The sequence below is a fragment of the Mirounga leonina genome, unplaced genomic scaffold (genome assembly GCF_011800145.1).
Source record: "Mirounga leonina isolate KUSES-001 unplaced genomic scaffold, KU_Mleo_1.0 Mir_200, whole genome shotgun sequence".
Classification (NCBI taxonomy): Eukaryota; Metazoa; Chordata; class Mammalia; order Carnivora; family Phocidae; genus Mirounga; species Mirounga leonina.
In genome coordinates, this window is record NW_023270503.1 from 3116189 (window position 1) to 3131157 (window position 14969).

Genomic DNA, 14969 nt, shown 5'->3' on the forward strand with positions numbered 1-14969 from the left:
GAATTCTAGCTACAATCCATATACGACTGTGTCACTCCTTAACTTAATATCCTTTCGTTGTACCGAGGGACCTACAGTGACCAAAAGCCAAATTTTTTGGCATGATGCCTAGTAAGCCCCAACCTCATCTCCCACTCCCTGGTCTCTCATATCATGGTTTGGCAAAGCCAGTTTACTGCATTGTCCTCATCATACTATGATGGCTTAAACTTCTGGGTCCTCCCACATGTTGTTCCCTCAGTCTTCAATGCCTTTCCACCCCTTGTTTGCTTGGCAAACTCCTATTCATCCTTTGAAATTCAGTTCAGGCATCATGTCCCCTGTAAAACCTTTCCTGATCCCTCAAAGAAACTCACACTCCATCCTCTGCATTACTTCTAACCTTCTTTTGTTTCATGCTATTGAAATAGTTTGTTTTTGAGGGCAGGAACCCTATCCATTTTGTTCATCACTGTATCTTCAGTACCTAATCCAAGACCTGGCAAATAGGTGCTCAATAAATGTGTAACTCAATCGACTAGGAAAGGCTTGCTGAGATGGAGGGGCTGGGGCGGAGGTGGGGAGATGAATGAATAAGAAGAGGGGTTCAGGAGACTGGGGATGGAATGTGGCAAGAGCCAGATTCAGTTTATGAGGGGTGAGAACTGGTGCCAGGAGAAGAAAGGAAGAAGATAGTCATTTTTTTTTTTTAAGATTTTTATTTATTTATTTAATTGACAGGGAGAGAGAGAGAGACAGCATGAGAGGGAACACAAGCAGGGGGAGTGGGAGAGGAAGAAGCAGGCTTCCGGCTGAGCAGAAAGCCCAATGTGGGGCTTGATCCCAGGACCCTGGGATCATGACCTGAGCTGAAGGCAGTCGCTTAACCAACTGAGCCACCCAGGCGCCCCAAGAAGATAGTCATTGCAGGATGTAGGGAAAGACTAGCTCAGAGAAAGCAGCCTGAGCACATTTGTATTTCCAAGGAAGGAGCCAGTGGAGAGGGAAAGCTATGAAGCCAAGGGAGCGGCAACTGATGAGCCAAGGTCCCCAAAAGAGGTGGGGTGGAGGCTGAGAGAAGAGGACATGCCCCCAGAGCACTGGCAGGGGAGGGAGGACACCAACACAAAGAGATGAGGTAGGGTGGAGGGAGTCTTCATCCAGCAGTCAGAGAAAGAGAAAGTTAATGTTTTGGGGTTTTTTTAATTTTTAAAAATTTTTAATTTTTAAAAAATTTTAATGTTTTAAAAGATTTTTTAGGGGCGCCTGGGTGGCTCAGATGGTTAAGCATCGGCCTTTGGCTCAGATCATGATCCCAGGGTCCTAGGATCGAGTCCCGCATTGGGCTCCCTGCTTGGCAGGGAGCCTGCTTCTCCCTCTCCCTCTGCTGTTCCCCCTGCTTGTGCTCTCTCGCTCTGTCAAATAAATAAAATCTTAAAAAAAAAAAAAGATTTTAAAAAGGAATCTCTACACCCAACATGGGGCTTGAACTCACAACCTTGATATCAGGTGTCACAAACTCCCCCAACTGAGCTAGCCAGGCACCCCTGTTTTGTTTTTAAAGCTCCATGAAGTGGGGCGGGGGGGGGGGGGGGAGTGTTTAATGGCTTCCCATCTCTTGCCCAAGTACAATTGGAAGATATTACAGTAGCCTACATGATCATGTCGCCAACCCAAGCTCCCTTCTTACTCTCTGCCCCTGCCTCACTGGCCACCTTGCTTGTCCATACGCTCCTGAAACTTGTCGATACTCTCCTGCCTTAGGACCTTTGCACATGCTGTTCTCTCTGCCTGGAAGCTCTTCCTCAAAATGGACACAATGCCTTGTCTCATTCAAGTCTTTACTCAGATGTCACTTTCTCAGGTGAGCTTTCCCTCACCCCACCTCCCCCAACCCGGGAACCTGCTGCACACACTCTCCACTTTTCTATCTTTTCTGGAGTTTTTTTGTTTTGTTTTTCCCCAGGAGTATTTATTACCTCCTAATGTACTTATAAAATAGTACTGATTTGCTCCATAAATGACTTCTTTTCCTTATTATTTGCTCTCCGCACTAGAATGTGACTCCCGCGAGGACAGGTTTTAGTTTTATTCATTACTGTACCCCAGTAACTAGTGGGCAGTCGATACCCTTTTGTTGAATGAATGAATGAATGAATGGGCAGCGCCTGAAACTGAGCCCAAATTTGCCAGATTCCAAACGACCCCTGCACTGTGTCGGAACTGGACTGTTGAGGATCTCGGCCTGAAGGCGAAGGAAGTCCGCAGGCCTCCCCCAGGCCGGCTCCCCGGCGTGATCGAGTTCTCAGGACCCCGCGGGCTCCATTTGTCCGGAAAGCCCGTCCCGGCCCGGGCTTCCTCTCTCAGGTGGGACGTCTGCCCTCCCTCGGGCGAGCGGCGCCGGAACTTCCAGAGGAAGAGCGGGAATTCCTGAACTCCAGGCCCAGCCGAGCGGTAATAGGCACCTTCGCGGCCGCGGGCGGAAGCGCCTGGCCCTAAATCACGGCCGCGGCCCCTCCTCCCTCCGCCCGGCGGGGCGCGGGGAAGCGGCGCTCCCGGGCGGGGGCGGGCTCCTGCCGCGCGGCGGGAGGGCGCGGCCGCCGCCGCAGGTGCCGCGGACGGACGTGTCCCGCTGCCCGCCTTTGAAGTCCGGCCGCACCGCCCGCGCTCCCCGCGCCGGAGCGCCCCGGGGACCCAGCGAGGCCCCGCGGATCCCGGGGTTCGTGGCAGCGGGCCGGGGCGTGGGGGGGGGGAGCGGGGCGGAGGCGCTTCTCTCCGGCGGCCCCGGCCATTTGTCAGGGGAGTGTGGCTCAGAATTATGAATTTGGAGCCGAGGGCCATTTCCTGATCTGCGCGGGGGAGGGCGCGGAGTGGGGCGGGAGCTGGCCTGGAAATGTGTGAAACGCGGGGAAGATAAGCCAGAGCTGTTGAGGGGGGACGGGGGACGGGGATTGGGAGGGCGGGCCCCTTCTCAGGCCTGGGAACTGGGGCTGCTTGGGCATTTTCTTGGCTTTTCCTTTTTTTTTTTTTAATTTTTTTAAAAAGATTTTATTTATTTATTGGAGAGAGAGTGAGTGAGAGAGAGCATGAGAGGGGGGAGGGGCGGGAGGGTCAGAGGGAGAAGCAGACTCCCTGCCGAGCAGGCAGCCCGATGTGGGACTCGATCCCGGGACTCCAGGATCACGACCTGAGCCGAAGGCAGTTGCTTAACCAACTGAGCCACCCAGGCGCCCTTCTTGGCTTTTCCTAACCTCGGTTTAAGGTCGATTTGAGGGTTCATGTTAGGGGACCAGAAGAGAAGTCGGTGGTTCAATCTCGTTTGTTTTTTTTTTTTCCCCTGCTGATTTTCTATGGCTGTTTTGTTCCTTTTGAGACCCATAGTTGTCTCTTGTCATAAATTTTCCCTCCATCCAACACATGGGTAGGGATTTCTAAAGTTCATGCGTGAGAAGAAAATTGCATGTGATCAGAATTACCCTTGAATAAACCTAATGTTGTGGTATGCAAGGCATGATGTAAATAACCCTCAGCAGTCATTCTTACGCAAGCCAAAATGTAATAGCCGCAGAGCTGGACTCTGGAGGAACGAATGTATCCTTCTGAGCATTCCAACCACGTTGCTGTTAAGACAGAACTTTGAATTCCATGGATCTGGGATGAGGTCTCCGACGCTGCTGCCTATACAACACACTATGAGAACCACAGCCTTTTCTTTCTTTCTTGTTTTTTAGATTTTATTGTATTTTTTAAAAATTTATTTATTTATTTTCTTGACAGAGAGAGACACAGCAAGAGAGGGAACACAAGCAGGGGGAGTGGGAGAGGGAGAAGCAGGCTTCCCGCTGAGCAGGGAGCCCGATGTGGGACTCGATCCCAGGATCCCGGGATCATGACCTGAGCCAAAGTCAGACGCTCAACGACTGAGCCACTCAGGCACCCCTTTACATTTTATTTTTAAGTAATCTCTACACCTAACATGGGGCTTGAACTTACACCCCCGCCCCCAAATCAAGAGTCACATGCACTACCAACTGAGCCAGCCAGGTACCCAGAGAACCACAGCTTAGACAACTGTCAAATTCCCCCCAGGGAATGGGGTGGGTGGGGAATTCCAAAGCATTTCTATGTGGCTGCACAGTTTGTTTCCTTTTATTTTAATCCTGAGTTTCTATAAATTTAAGGTAATACACATTTGTGGTTGTCAACACACGTGAAAGCCTATACCACTGAGCCCGGTATTTGTCGATGTTCAATAAATGTTTACTGGATTTGAATATAGAGCTTGTTTAATCAGACCAGTATGGAGTTTCCATAGTTTCATAAATTTCTTAATATCAGGGATTGCACCATTTATTCAATATTCAGAAACTGTTTCCTTGCACCTGCTATGTACCAGGCACTGTGCTAGGACTGGGAATACAGAGAGGACCTAGATGTGGACCCAGCATAAACATAAAAGTACAATATGACCTGCTAAATTCTGAGATGGAGTTAAGAAGGGGAGCCCTCTAGTTCCATCCACATCGTTGCAAATGATAAGATTTCTTTTTAATGGCTGAGTAATATTCCATTGTATATATATACACACCACATCTTTTTTATCCATTCATCTGTCGATGGACATCTGGGCTCTTTCCATAGTTTGACTGTTGTGGACATTGCTGCTATAAATACTGGGGTGCAGATGCCCCTTCGAATCACTATGAGGGTATTATGCTAAATGAAATTAGTCAGTCAGAGAAAGACAAATATCATATGGTTTCACTCATATGTGGAATTTAAGAAACAAAACATGAACATAGGGGAAGGGAGGGAAAAAGAGAATAAGACGAAATCGGTGGGGGGAGACAAACCATAAAATACTCTTAACTCTAGGAAACAAACTGAGGGTTGCTGGAAGGGAGGTGGGTGGGGGGATGGGGTAACTGGGTGATAGACCTTAAGGAGGGCACTGCACTGAGTGTTATATGCAACTGATGAATCACTAAACTCTACCTCTGAAACTAATAATATACTGTATATTAATTGATTTTTAAACAAAATAAAAATACAGGGATGCCTGGTTGGCTCAGTCGGTTAGGCATCTGCCTTCTGCTCAGGTCATGATCCCGGGGTCTGGGGATCGAACCCTACATCAGGCTCCCTGCTCAGCAGGAGTCTGCTTCTCCCTCTGCTCCACCCCCCCCACTCTTGCTCTCTCTCTCTTTCAAATAAATAAATAAATAAAATCTTATTAAAAAAAATAAATAAAAATAAAGAAGGGAGCCCTGTGGGGAAGGGCTCGGGGCTGGCTTCACAGAGGAGAAAGGGTTAGCAAGTGGCTGCAGAGGCTAGTGACCCCTTGCAGTCCACTGACCTCCAACCAGAACTCCATCCAGAACTCTGGCCTTCCCACCCTGTGTGCGTAGAGAGCTCCAGGCTGATCTTGACTCTCCTGGGGCTACTCCTGGCTTACTGGGCCCTTGCTCACCTGCAGTAAGGTAAGCAGGGGGGCACGGGTTTGTCACTCCTCCTCTCTTGTGCTCTTCCTGGGGTCCCGGCAGTCATCAGATCAGCTGGTGTTGGAAATAGGATTAGCCAAGGGAACCCCAGGCAACAAATCTCAGCCCAGGAGGCAGGCAGTTGGGCTCCTCTGGACTTTTCCTGGCTTCCAGCCTATATTCTCTATTCTTTCCTACTTGTCTTTCTTCACTGGGGGGGGGGGGGGGCTCCCTCCCTACCCCAACCCTTCTCTATATTTCAGCCAAGCTCTTTTGATTTTTTACACTTGGTTGAAACTATTTGAATATCTTAATGGCTTTTGTTTCAAAGGGCAGGTGCCAAGCCTCTAATACTGGCAGGTGGTTGGTGGGGGTGGGGGGACTCCCTGAGTTGAGAAGGCAGGTCCAGCCCAGAGGGGTTAAGAGCTTGATCTTTGAGTAGGAGCCACACTGCCTTATTTGAAATCCTGGCTCTGCCACAGCTCAGCCCTCTGACTTGGTGCAAGTTACTTAATTCTCTCTGGGTCGCAGTCTGTAAAATGGGTATTATAATAACAAGGCCTTCCATATAGGATTGTTGTGGGGCTACCCTGGGGCTCGGTGGGAAGGGAAGGATTCCTTGGGTAGGTCATGTCTATCCTTCTATGAAGATGGTGGGGGCTCTGGGCTTGCCCATCTATTTCCTCCTGATGGGGGGAGGGCTATGGGCTCCCTGGAGACACCATGGGGGAGGGGAAACCTGTTAATGATCACACTCAGACTGGGGTTACCCTCAAGATAACCAGGTGCAGCATTTCTTAAGGACGACTCTTTACTGGGGCCCATTTCACTGAGACCTCTGAGGCTGGTATCCTAGAGGTCTGAGGACTGAGGTTCAGAGCCTTTCCCTAGGTCTTTATGAAAGAAGCAAATATCAGATGAGTTTGTGCTCATTACAATTACACTACTGTGTCCTGCTCTCAAGACCAGCTTCATGGGCATGGGACCTGTGCACCCCCCCTTAGAAGGGCCCCAAGCTCAGTTTAATGCTCTGCTGTCACCATCTTCAAATTCTCGATAATTTTGAACAAGCAACCCCACGTTTTCCTTTTGCACCAGGCCCTGCAAATTATGTAACTGGTCCTGCCTACCTTCTTTTGTAGAGAGGATGTCTTCTTTGCAAAGAAAAGGGAACTGAGGTACAGAGAAGATATGACTGGTACTAAGTCATGTAGCAAGTTGGTAGCAGAACTAGAACCAGGTCTCCTGACTCCCTGTCCAGTGGAATTCTCTGGAAGTACTCAGATGCCCAACTGTGCCCTGGGTGGGGGAAATTTCAGAGAGGGACACTGGCTAAGGGAAGTTTCAGAAGGGGACACTGGCTGGGGGGTAGGGCAGGAGAGGGCTTCCATTCACCAAATCACTTCTCCCACCTGGCCCTTCTGGGACTGAAATGCTCACCTGCTACCTCCTGACCTGCCCACCCTTGGCCCTTGGGGCCAGGCTTTTCTGAAGGGCTGGGCAAATCCATGAGCAGGGCAGTGACTCAATTCTCTCTCTCAAGTGGCATGGAGGGGCTAAGGGACATGGATAGGGATGGGAGCAGAGGTGGTCATAGAATGTAACACTCAGAAACCGGATTCTCTGGGTTTTGACCTCTTGCTCTGAGACCCAGTGAGACTGACATCCTGTTATGAGCTGGATGGGTAGACATGGGTGCTCAGCCATCTGTGGCCTCTGCTTTGTCTAGAATTCTGCTGGAGGCATGCATTTCTGTGTGATTGTGTGTGCATGTGTGTGTGTTGTGGGGCGATGGGTTGAGTAGAGAGGAGAAAACATCCACTTCTCTCTGCCTTCATTTACTTTTGACTTTCACAGATATTGCAGATTTGGAGAATAGAGCCCCAGAAATACAAATGTCCTTAGGATGCTTACAGTCTAGTGAGCAAGACTGACAATAAAACAAATAATCACACAGATACATGCATAATTTGTTTCCTAGTGCCCTGTTCTCTTCCTCCGTGGAGTAATGAATAGTCTGAAATAATGGGGTGGTTGGCATGCTCTCTGGTGAGATAGATGTGAACCCTATACCCATCCCAGCTGATGCCACAGCAAGCCTTTGCATTTTGGAGGCATTCTGGATTGTGGCTGGGAATGAGATTGAGCTTGGTGCTCCAACTAACTCACTTGTGGATGCCTGAACTTCCACTGAGGGTCTTTCTCTAGGATTAAGTATTATTCTTTTTCCAGAGACTCTATTTAAAATTCAAATCCGGGATGTCTGGGTGGCTCAGTCATTTAGCATCTGCTAAATGACTCAGGTCATGATCCCAGGGTCCTGGGAGCGAGCCCCGTGTCGGGCTCCCTGCTCTGTGGGGAGCCTGCTTCTCCCTCTCCCACTCCCCCTGCTTGTGTTCCTGCTCTCACTCTCTCTCTCTCTCTAATAAACAAACAAACAAACAAACAAACAAATAAATAAATAAATCTTTTAAAAAATAAATAAACTTCAAGTCCCCAGGAATCGGTGGGTTCACTGAGTTCATAACTTGGCAGTGCTGTGTCATGAGACAGAGCAGCCCAAGGGCCCTGAATACCAAGAGATGCCCCTGATGGGTACCACAAAGGGACCCAGAGGGCCACAGGACCATCTCCATCACCCTCTGCTGCTGACTCAGTCCAGCTCTGCCTTCAGAAGTGGGGGCCAAAGAGAGGTAGAGGTAGAGTAAGGCCCGATCAAAACCCAAACCCAGAATCCCAGTCAGCCTCACTCGCGTAGCTGAAAAAGCAAGAAGCTCTAGGTCCCTGTTATCTGCAGGGCCCTGCTGTATCAGGTAAGTCCCTCTCTTGTGGGCCCCACTGGGACAGTCACGCTTTCCTCAAGGACAGCTCTGTGTTGTTCACAGGCCTTGACAAGAACTTTCAAGGTTTGTGACACACACTCAACTAGCCCTGTGACCCTTCGGTACCCCATCAGCACTCCTGCCCGGGGGCCACATTTGGCACTGTATTTGGGGTCTGCAGGTAGAATGTTCAATCTGGTCGCCAGAGAGAGGCCCTGGAGTGAGGCAGAGCCAGTTCTCCCTGGCGGCTGGAGCACTGCCCCGGGCGTGGCCGGGCTGCCCGTCTGGTCCCCTTGTACAAGAATCTGCATGCTTCCTCCCTTCGTTGTTTCCTTCCTCTCGGTTCCTCCCTCGCCAGCTTACCTGGAGGCAGGTAATAAAGCAGGAGGAGGGAGATGGATGGATGGGAAGGGTGGAGAGCCACGTGGTGCCATAAAGCCCAGCCAGAGAGGGCCCGTCCGGGGAGTGTCCGGCCTGCGGGAGTCAACGCTCAGAACGTGGACTGTCAGCCCCGTGAGCCAGAGCCGGGGCAGCAAGGCCCGGGGAAGGCCATGCACCGAGGCGCGCCAGGGGGCCTCAGAGGCCTCAAGGGGGCCGAGGGCTCCTCCGAGGACTTGGGGGGCTCTTGCCTGGAGGCCGGGAGGAGCTTTGGGGTGCTGAGGGAGAACGGCGAGGCCGAGGAGGCGGCGGGCGGCAGGAAGCGCGCCCGGCCCGTGCGCTCCAAGGCGCGGCGCATGGCGGCCAACGTGCGGGAGCGCAAGCGCATCCTGGACTACAACGAGGCCTTCAACGCGCTCCGCCGGGCGCTGCGGCACGACCTGGGCGGCAAGAGGCTCTCCAAGATCGCCACGCTGCGCAGGGCCATCCACCGCATCGCGGCGCTCTCCCTGGTCCTGCGCGCCAGCCCCGCGCCCCGCTGGCCCTGCGGGCACCTGGAGTGCCACGGCCAGGCCGCGCGCGCGGGGGGCAGCGGGGATGCGGCCCCCAGCGCGCCGCCGCCCGCCCCGCCGCCCGCCGGCCCCTTCGCGCCGCGCTGCGCCTCGTGCTCCCCGCACACGCCCCCGGGACGGCCCCGGGCGGTGGCCGAGGCTCCGGGCGCGGCCCAGGCGTCCACGGGAAGCTGGCGCCGAGGTCCCGGGGCCCCCTTCGCCTGGCCGCGGGGGCACCTGCGTGCGGGCCCCGGGCTGGGCTTCCAGCACTGCTGACTGGCCCCGGAGCGACCCGGTGCGCCTGGAGGGAGGCCGGCGGGGAGCAACCAATGGCAGGAGGGCTACAAAAGGGAAGACTACTAAAACATGTCCTGGACCGAGAAAATCTGAATGGCCGAGGAGGCCCGATAGAGAGAGGAGGCAGCCTTGGCAGTTGGGAAGGAACTCGAGCCCAGGGCTGCACTCCCCAGCACCCCTCTCCACCGCCCCGATCCCAACCAGGGGTGGTGGCTCTGGGCAAGGAACAAGGATCGTGCTGGGGCTCTTTCTTCCATTTGGACTTGATGGACTCTTCTTGGAAAGTAAACTTCGCATTTCTGTGGCTTTGAGCCCTATGTTCTCTTGCTGTTTTTTAGGAGAAAGGGGGCTTTTGGACAGGGGGACTTGTACGTGGGAGTGTGGGTGACGCCCGGTTTGGTCTCATGATAGTGTGGCATCCATATCCCCTGCCTGTGCCCATACCCCAAGTCTGTGATCTGAGAGAGGGAACAGAAGGAGCTAAATAAAAACAGAAAAGCTATCATCTCTGCCTGCTATCAGGTGTCCACTGGGCCCAGTGGGTCAGGGTGGCAGGAAGGCCTGAGGTCTGGGAGCTCACCGTGGAATGTCAGGCCAAGGGCCTGGGGCACTGATTCATGGCAAGCCCCCAGGTGTGGTTGAGCATTGTGAGGAGCACTGTGGGAGAGGATATTATTTGAAGAGGGGGAGCGGCACCAAGAGACTCAGGATGCAGCCCATCTCATCTCTGGACGGGACACCCCGCAGTGAGCCACTCTGAGGCTGCAACGGAGGCAGAGTCTGGGCCAGTCTCAGGAAAGGAAGGCTCGGGCAGACCAGGGCCTGGAGGCCAGTAAGTCCCGCCTGGACCCTGAGCGTGGGTGCATGGAGCTCCCAGGGAAAAGGGGTCCAGTGCAGCCAGGGCCTCTATGATGAGGGGCAGACAAGGAATCAGGAAAGATTATGGGGAAGAGGTTAAGGGAATGAGGGCCTCAGGCCAAGTCTGCCAAGAGAGTGGGAGGCACGACCAGCCTTCTCAGAGAGGTCTGGAGAGCTTTTGCATCTAAGCTGAGCACTCCCGAGCTAATCTCTGGCCCCACTCTTGCTGACGGGCTGATGCTGCAGCTGCTGCTGGCTGGGCTGAGAACCCAGATGTGCCAGGGGAGGGCTGAGGGCTCTCTGGTCTCCTTGGAGAGCTGGACACTTGCCAGCCACGGAAAGAAAAGTTACCCAGCTCAGAATGGGGGACATCACGGAAGCTGGAGAGATGCCTGTAGACCCAGAGATGAGTGAGGGGTCCCCCAAACAGTCAAGGTGAGGCTCAATGCCATAATTAAAGATATCTCTGCTTTCTGCAAGCAAGACACTGGCTGGCACGCTTGGCATCCTGTCCCTAGCCCACAGGTGTTAGGGTTCCTATTTCACAGGGCAAGTGTCTGCAGCACAGATCCCAGGAAAGCTTTGACTCTGGGCAGAGGAGTCACAGGGTCCAGGCAGGAACAAAATGTGGGAATCTGGCCCCAGGCCTGCCCACTGAGCCTTCCGTCTGTGGAGAGGCGTGGCCGCTCTTTGATGATGGAAAGGAAAGAGCCAGACTGGCCTGGGTCCAACCTCTGCTCAGCCACTCACTCCCTGCGTGACCCATGGCCTATCTTAGCCTCTCTAAACCTCTAGCTCCTCACCGCTGACCCAGATGATTCCATCTCAAGGTGGCTGGAAGGGTTAACATTCGTTCTTAAGATACGGTTTGTGGCAATGAGAAGGTGTTCCTTCAATTGTTACTGTTTGTGTGTTATTAAAATCTCATGACCAGTTTGGACAGAGCTTCTGCCTCGCTTCAGCTCCAGGTTTTTATGCCCTGGAAACATAATAAAATTGACCAGCAAGTCCTGCTTTTTAAGTTCCAGGATAGAAAAAGGTGAGCGATCTGGCTCGGTGGCCCGCGCCGCTCAGGCATGGTGAGGGCGCCCCCTGCAGGTGGAAGCTCGAGTGTGCAGGAGATGTGTGAGGTCGGAGGGATGGATGTGAAAGTACCTAGTCTCTTCACTTTCCAGCTGAGTGACCTTGGGCAAATGACCTAAGGGCTTTGAGCCTTGGTGTTCCGCCCTGTATAATGAGCTAAAATATGGACTTACGTCATAGGCTGTTGCGCAGAGAAATGAGAGAATGCATTTCAAGCCCTTAGTGTAGTGCCTGGCCCTGTGAGCACTCACTGAGTGGAAGCTATTGAGACATATTCTATTCACAAGGTTGTTATAAAGAGAGAATGCCCGGGAAGGTGTTTTATAAACGTAAGTCCACAACACACTGGTTATTCTCTTATCAGGACCATGTGTTTGGGTGCACACATGTGTATATTTGCATGCTGTTAGGTGTTTGCCTAGTATTCAAAGAGGTTTTTTTTTTAAGACTTTATTTATTTATTTGAGAGAATGAACGAGAGAGAGAGAGAGAGAGAGAGAGAGAGAGCACAAGTAGGGGGAGGGGCAAAAGGAGAAGGAGAAATAGACTCCCCGCTGAGCAAGGAGCTCAATGCAGGGCTCGATCCCAGGACCCTGGGATCATGACCTGAGCCAAAGGCAGATGATTAACAGACTGAGCCACCCAGGCACCCCTCAAAGAGGTTTTTTTTTTTTTGTCATAAAGGTTTTCTGACATACACACATCATGTGAGTACTTATATAGATGTGTGGATGTGTGAATATTTGTGTGTGCATATGTGTATGGATCGACCTAACAGGTACTCCCTGACACATTAGGGTCTCCTGGGCCAGAATACCTTGAATCTGCCGGAGATTCTCTCCCTCCCTCTCCCTCTGCCCCTCCCCCAGCTCATGCTCTCTCTCTCTCTCTCTCTCTCAAATAAATAAATAAATAAATAAATAAATAAATAAATAAAATTTTAAAAAAAAGATATGTAGGACTGGTGTGCCTAAAGACTGAAATCCTGTATCTCTAAGGTTGATAGGGACTGTCCACTGGAATAGCCTCGAAGGAGAGGGGGCAGAGAAGAATGACAGATGCTCGCAGCAGCTTCTTAGCTCACGAAGGGCTCCAATACACACGGTCTCTTGGCTTCCCTTAGGAAGTTTGCGCCTTCTAACCCCTTCCCTTATCCTCGTTGTCTCCGTCCCGGGGAGCAGTACCTTGTCTGCCTAGCAATGAAGGAGACATACCAGCAAAAATAGGACTGATGTTATCAGGGGTGTGGAGAAAAGGGTACATTTATAGATTTGCTAGTTGTCCTGTGTCTCTGTTCCTTTTCTGGTAGGAAAAAATTGGCAAAATCACATTAAAAAGACTCCAAGGGAGTAATCCAAAAAAGAAAAGCAGATTTGCAAAAAGGCAGTCCCAGAGGCACGGCACAGGGAAGGATTTGCAATAATACGAATGCCCAACCATAGAGGCGTGGCAAAGCTGACTCTGGAGTTCTAACAGAGTGAACATCGTGAGTTAGCAGAGCAGATCACAAAATGGTCTGTGCCCACTGATTATAACTGGAGACAGACATGTAGGTACATGAACATACCCTAAGAGAATTTGGAGGGATGCAAACAGAGTTAGTATCTTTTAGGTTCTTCATAATTGCTTTCTAAAGGTGAAAGATTTGTCTCCTCAGAGCGCCTTCCAAAGAGGTGTAGGGAAATGTTTTGAGCAAGGACAGCAAGGACAAAATATCCCGAGGGGATTCCTTAGGAGGGACGCCACCTCACCGGATGTGAAACCCGGGTGCTTGCTGATAGGAGCAGGATTACATCAAGTTTTTCGTACTGTGTGTGTGTGCGCGCGCGTGTGTGCACAGATTCCAGAAGGAGGCATCTGCCCCCGGTGCGGGGTGAGCCTAACCCAGGGCAGGCAGAGGTAGGAATTAGTGTCTATGTGGACACACTCTGGGCACTTGGTTGGTGTCTTCATCTTCCTCTGGTTCAGCCAGCCAGCCGTAACTGGGCCAGACCCTGGGCAAGGGAGCCGGGGGCCCAGCGGCCCCATCCAGGACCTCACAGCCACGCCAGGAGGTGAGGAAGAGAAGGAAGTGACTTTCGTCAGCAGCCAGGCCGGACAGCATTGGAACAGAAAGGCTAATCCATCTGTCTAGCCGCAGGGGCTCACAGCTCAACGCCCCCCCCACCCAAGGCAGGCAGGCCTCGTGAAGGTGGAGGAGCTCCATGCCCCCTTCTGAAGGCTGCAGCTGGCCCAGCAGCTCGCTGTTCTGCAGAAAATGGGCCCAGAGTTCCCAGATCTTCATGTTAAAAGTCTGAAGCTCCACGTCTATGTGAAATGGATTTTTTTAAAGCACATATTGAATTAACACTGTGCAGACCAAACCCATTTTGCATGATGAGTATGGCCTATGGGCCTCCGTTGAAGACTCCAGTTGGGAGTGGGGGGCGTGGGGAGGCAGCAACCGCAGGCTGAAGCCAGGGCAACTGGCTGGGCTGGGCTTACCAGCCCTGAGCCCAAACCTAAGGCTCCTCCCCGCCTCTCCCCTTCCCAGACCCCCAACCCCACCTCTGGTCATTCCCCTCCTCATTACCAGGCCACTAGGTGGCACCGTGAGCCCAGCCGTGCACATTGGCCAGAGAAGCCTGCCCCCACCCTGGACCCGGAAAGCCAGCCCACCCTACCACCTCACAGTCACCAGCCACCCCGGGGACTTCTTGGCTTTTTCTTTTTCTCTTAGGGTTTTTATTATGTCAAAAAGACCCCTTTATGTCGGGTTCATTCTGTTCTAGGCCAGCACTGCCCAATAGAAGCGTAATACAACCCCTGATTTTAATTTTTTTTTTAAAGATTTTATTTATTATTTATTTGAGAGAGAGAGAATGAGAGACAGAGAGAACGAGAGGGAAGAGGGCAGAGGGAGAAGCAGACCCCCCGCCGAGCAGGGAGCCCGATGCGGGACTCGATCCAGGGACTCCAGGATCATGACCTGAGTCGAAGGCAGTCGCTTAACCAACTGAGCCACCCAGGCGCCTGCCTGTTTTTAATTTTTAATTTTCTAGGCATATTTTTAAAATGTGAAGAGACAGAGGTGACATGAATTTTAATAATGTTTTATTCAGCTCAGTGTATCAACAATATTATCACTTGAGTATGTAATCAATGTACACGGTATTCATGAGACATTTTACATTCCTTTTTGTACTAAGTATTCGAAATCTAGTGTGTTTTATACTTACAGCCCATTTCAATTTAAACCAGCTATATTTCAGGGGCTCCTTTGGCCAGAGGCTATGGAATCTTTGGCCTGGGCAGCTGTAGGCCCTCTGGAGGCCCCGAACTTCCCACCCTCAGCAGGAGGTCTCCTGTTTAAAAAGACATTAGCAAATTTTGGAAGTTCCTGGGCAGGGAAGCCCAGCTCACTCTCCTGCTCCACCTCTGGCCTGGGCGAGGAAGAGCCTCCCTTCAGAACCGAGATGAGTCCCTACTTTCTCTCTTTTTCTCTCTCTCTCTCACTGCCTACCCTGGAGGCCTGCATTTTG

General features: G+C 51.9%; 1 protein-coding gene across 1 annotated transcript; it reads left to right on the top strand.

Moving 5' to 3' along the window:
- The first annotated feature begins 8341 nt into the window (after positions 1 to 8341).
- On the top strand, positions 8342 to 9486 carry BHLHA9 (basic helix-loop-helix family member a9). The gene has a single exon (XM_035027451.1). It carries the CDS (start codon positions 8677 to 8679, stop codon positions 9484 to 9486), a length of 810 nt encoding a protein of 269 aa, XP_034883342.1. The 5' UTR covers positions 8342 to 8676.
- The last annotated feature ends 5483 nt before the right edge of the window (positions 9487 to 14969 follow it).

Excerpts from the sequence above, each read along its gene's own strand:
- BHLHA9 (XM_035027451.1), top strand. The coding sequence starts at position 8,677 with ATGGATGGATGGGAAGGGTGGAGAGCCACGTGGTGCCATAAAGCCCAG.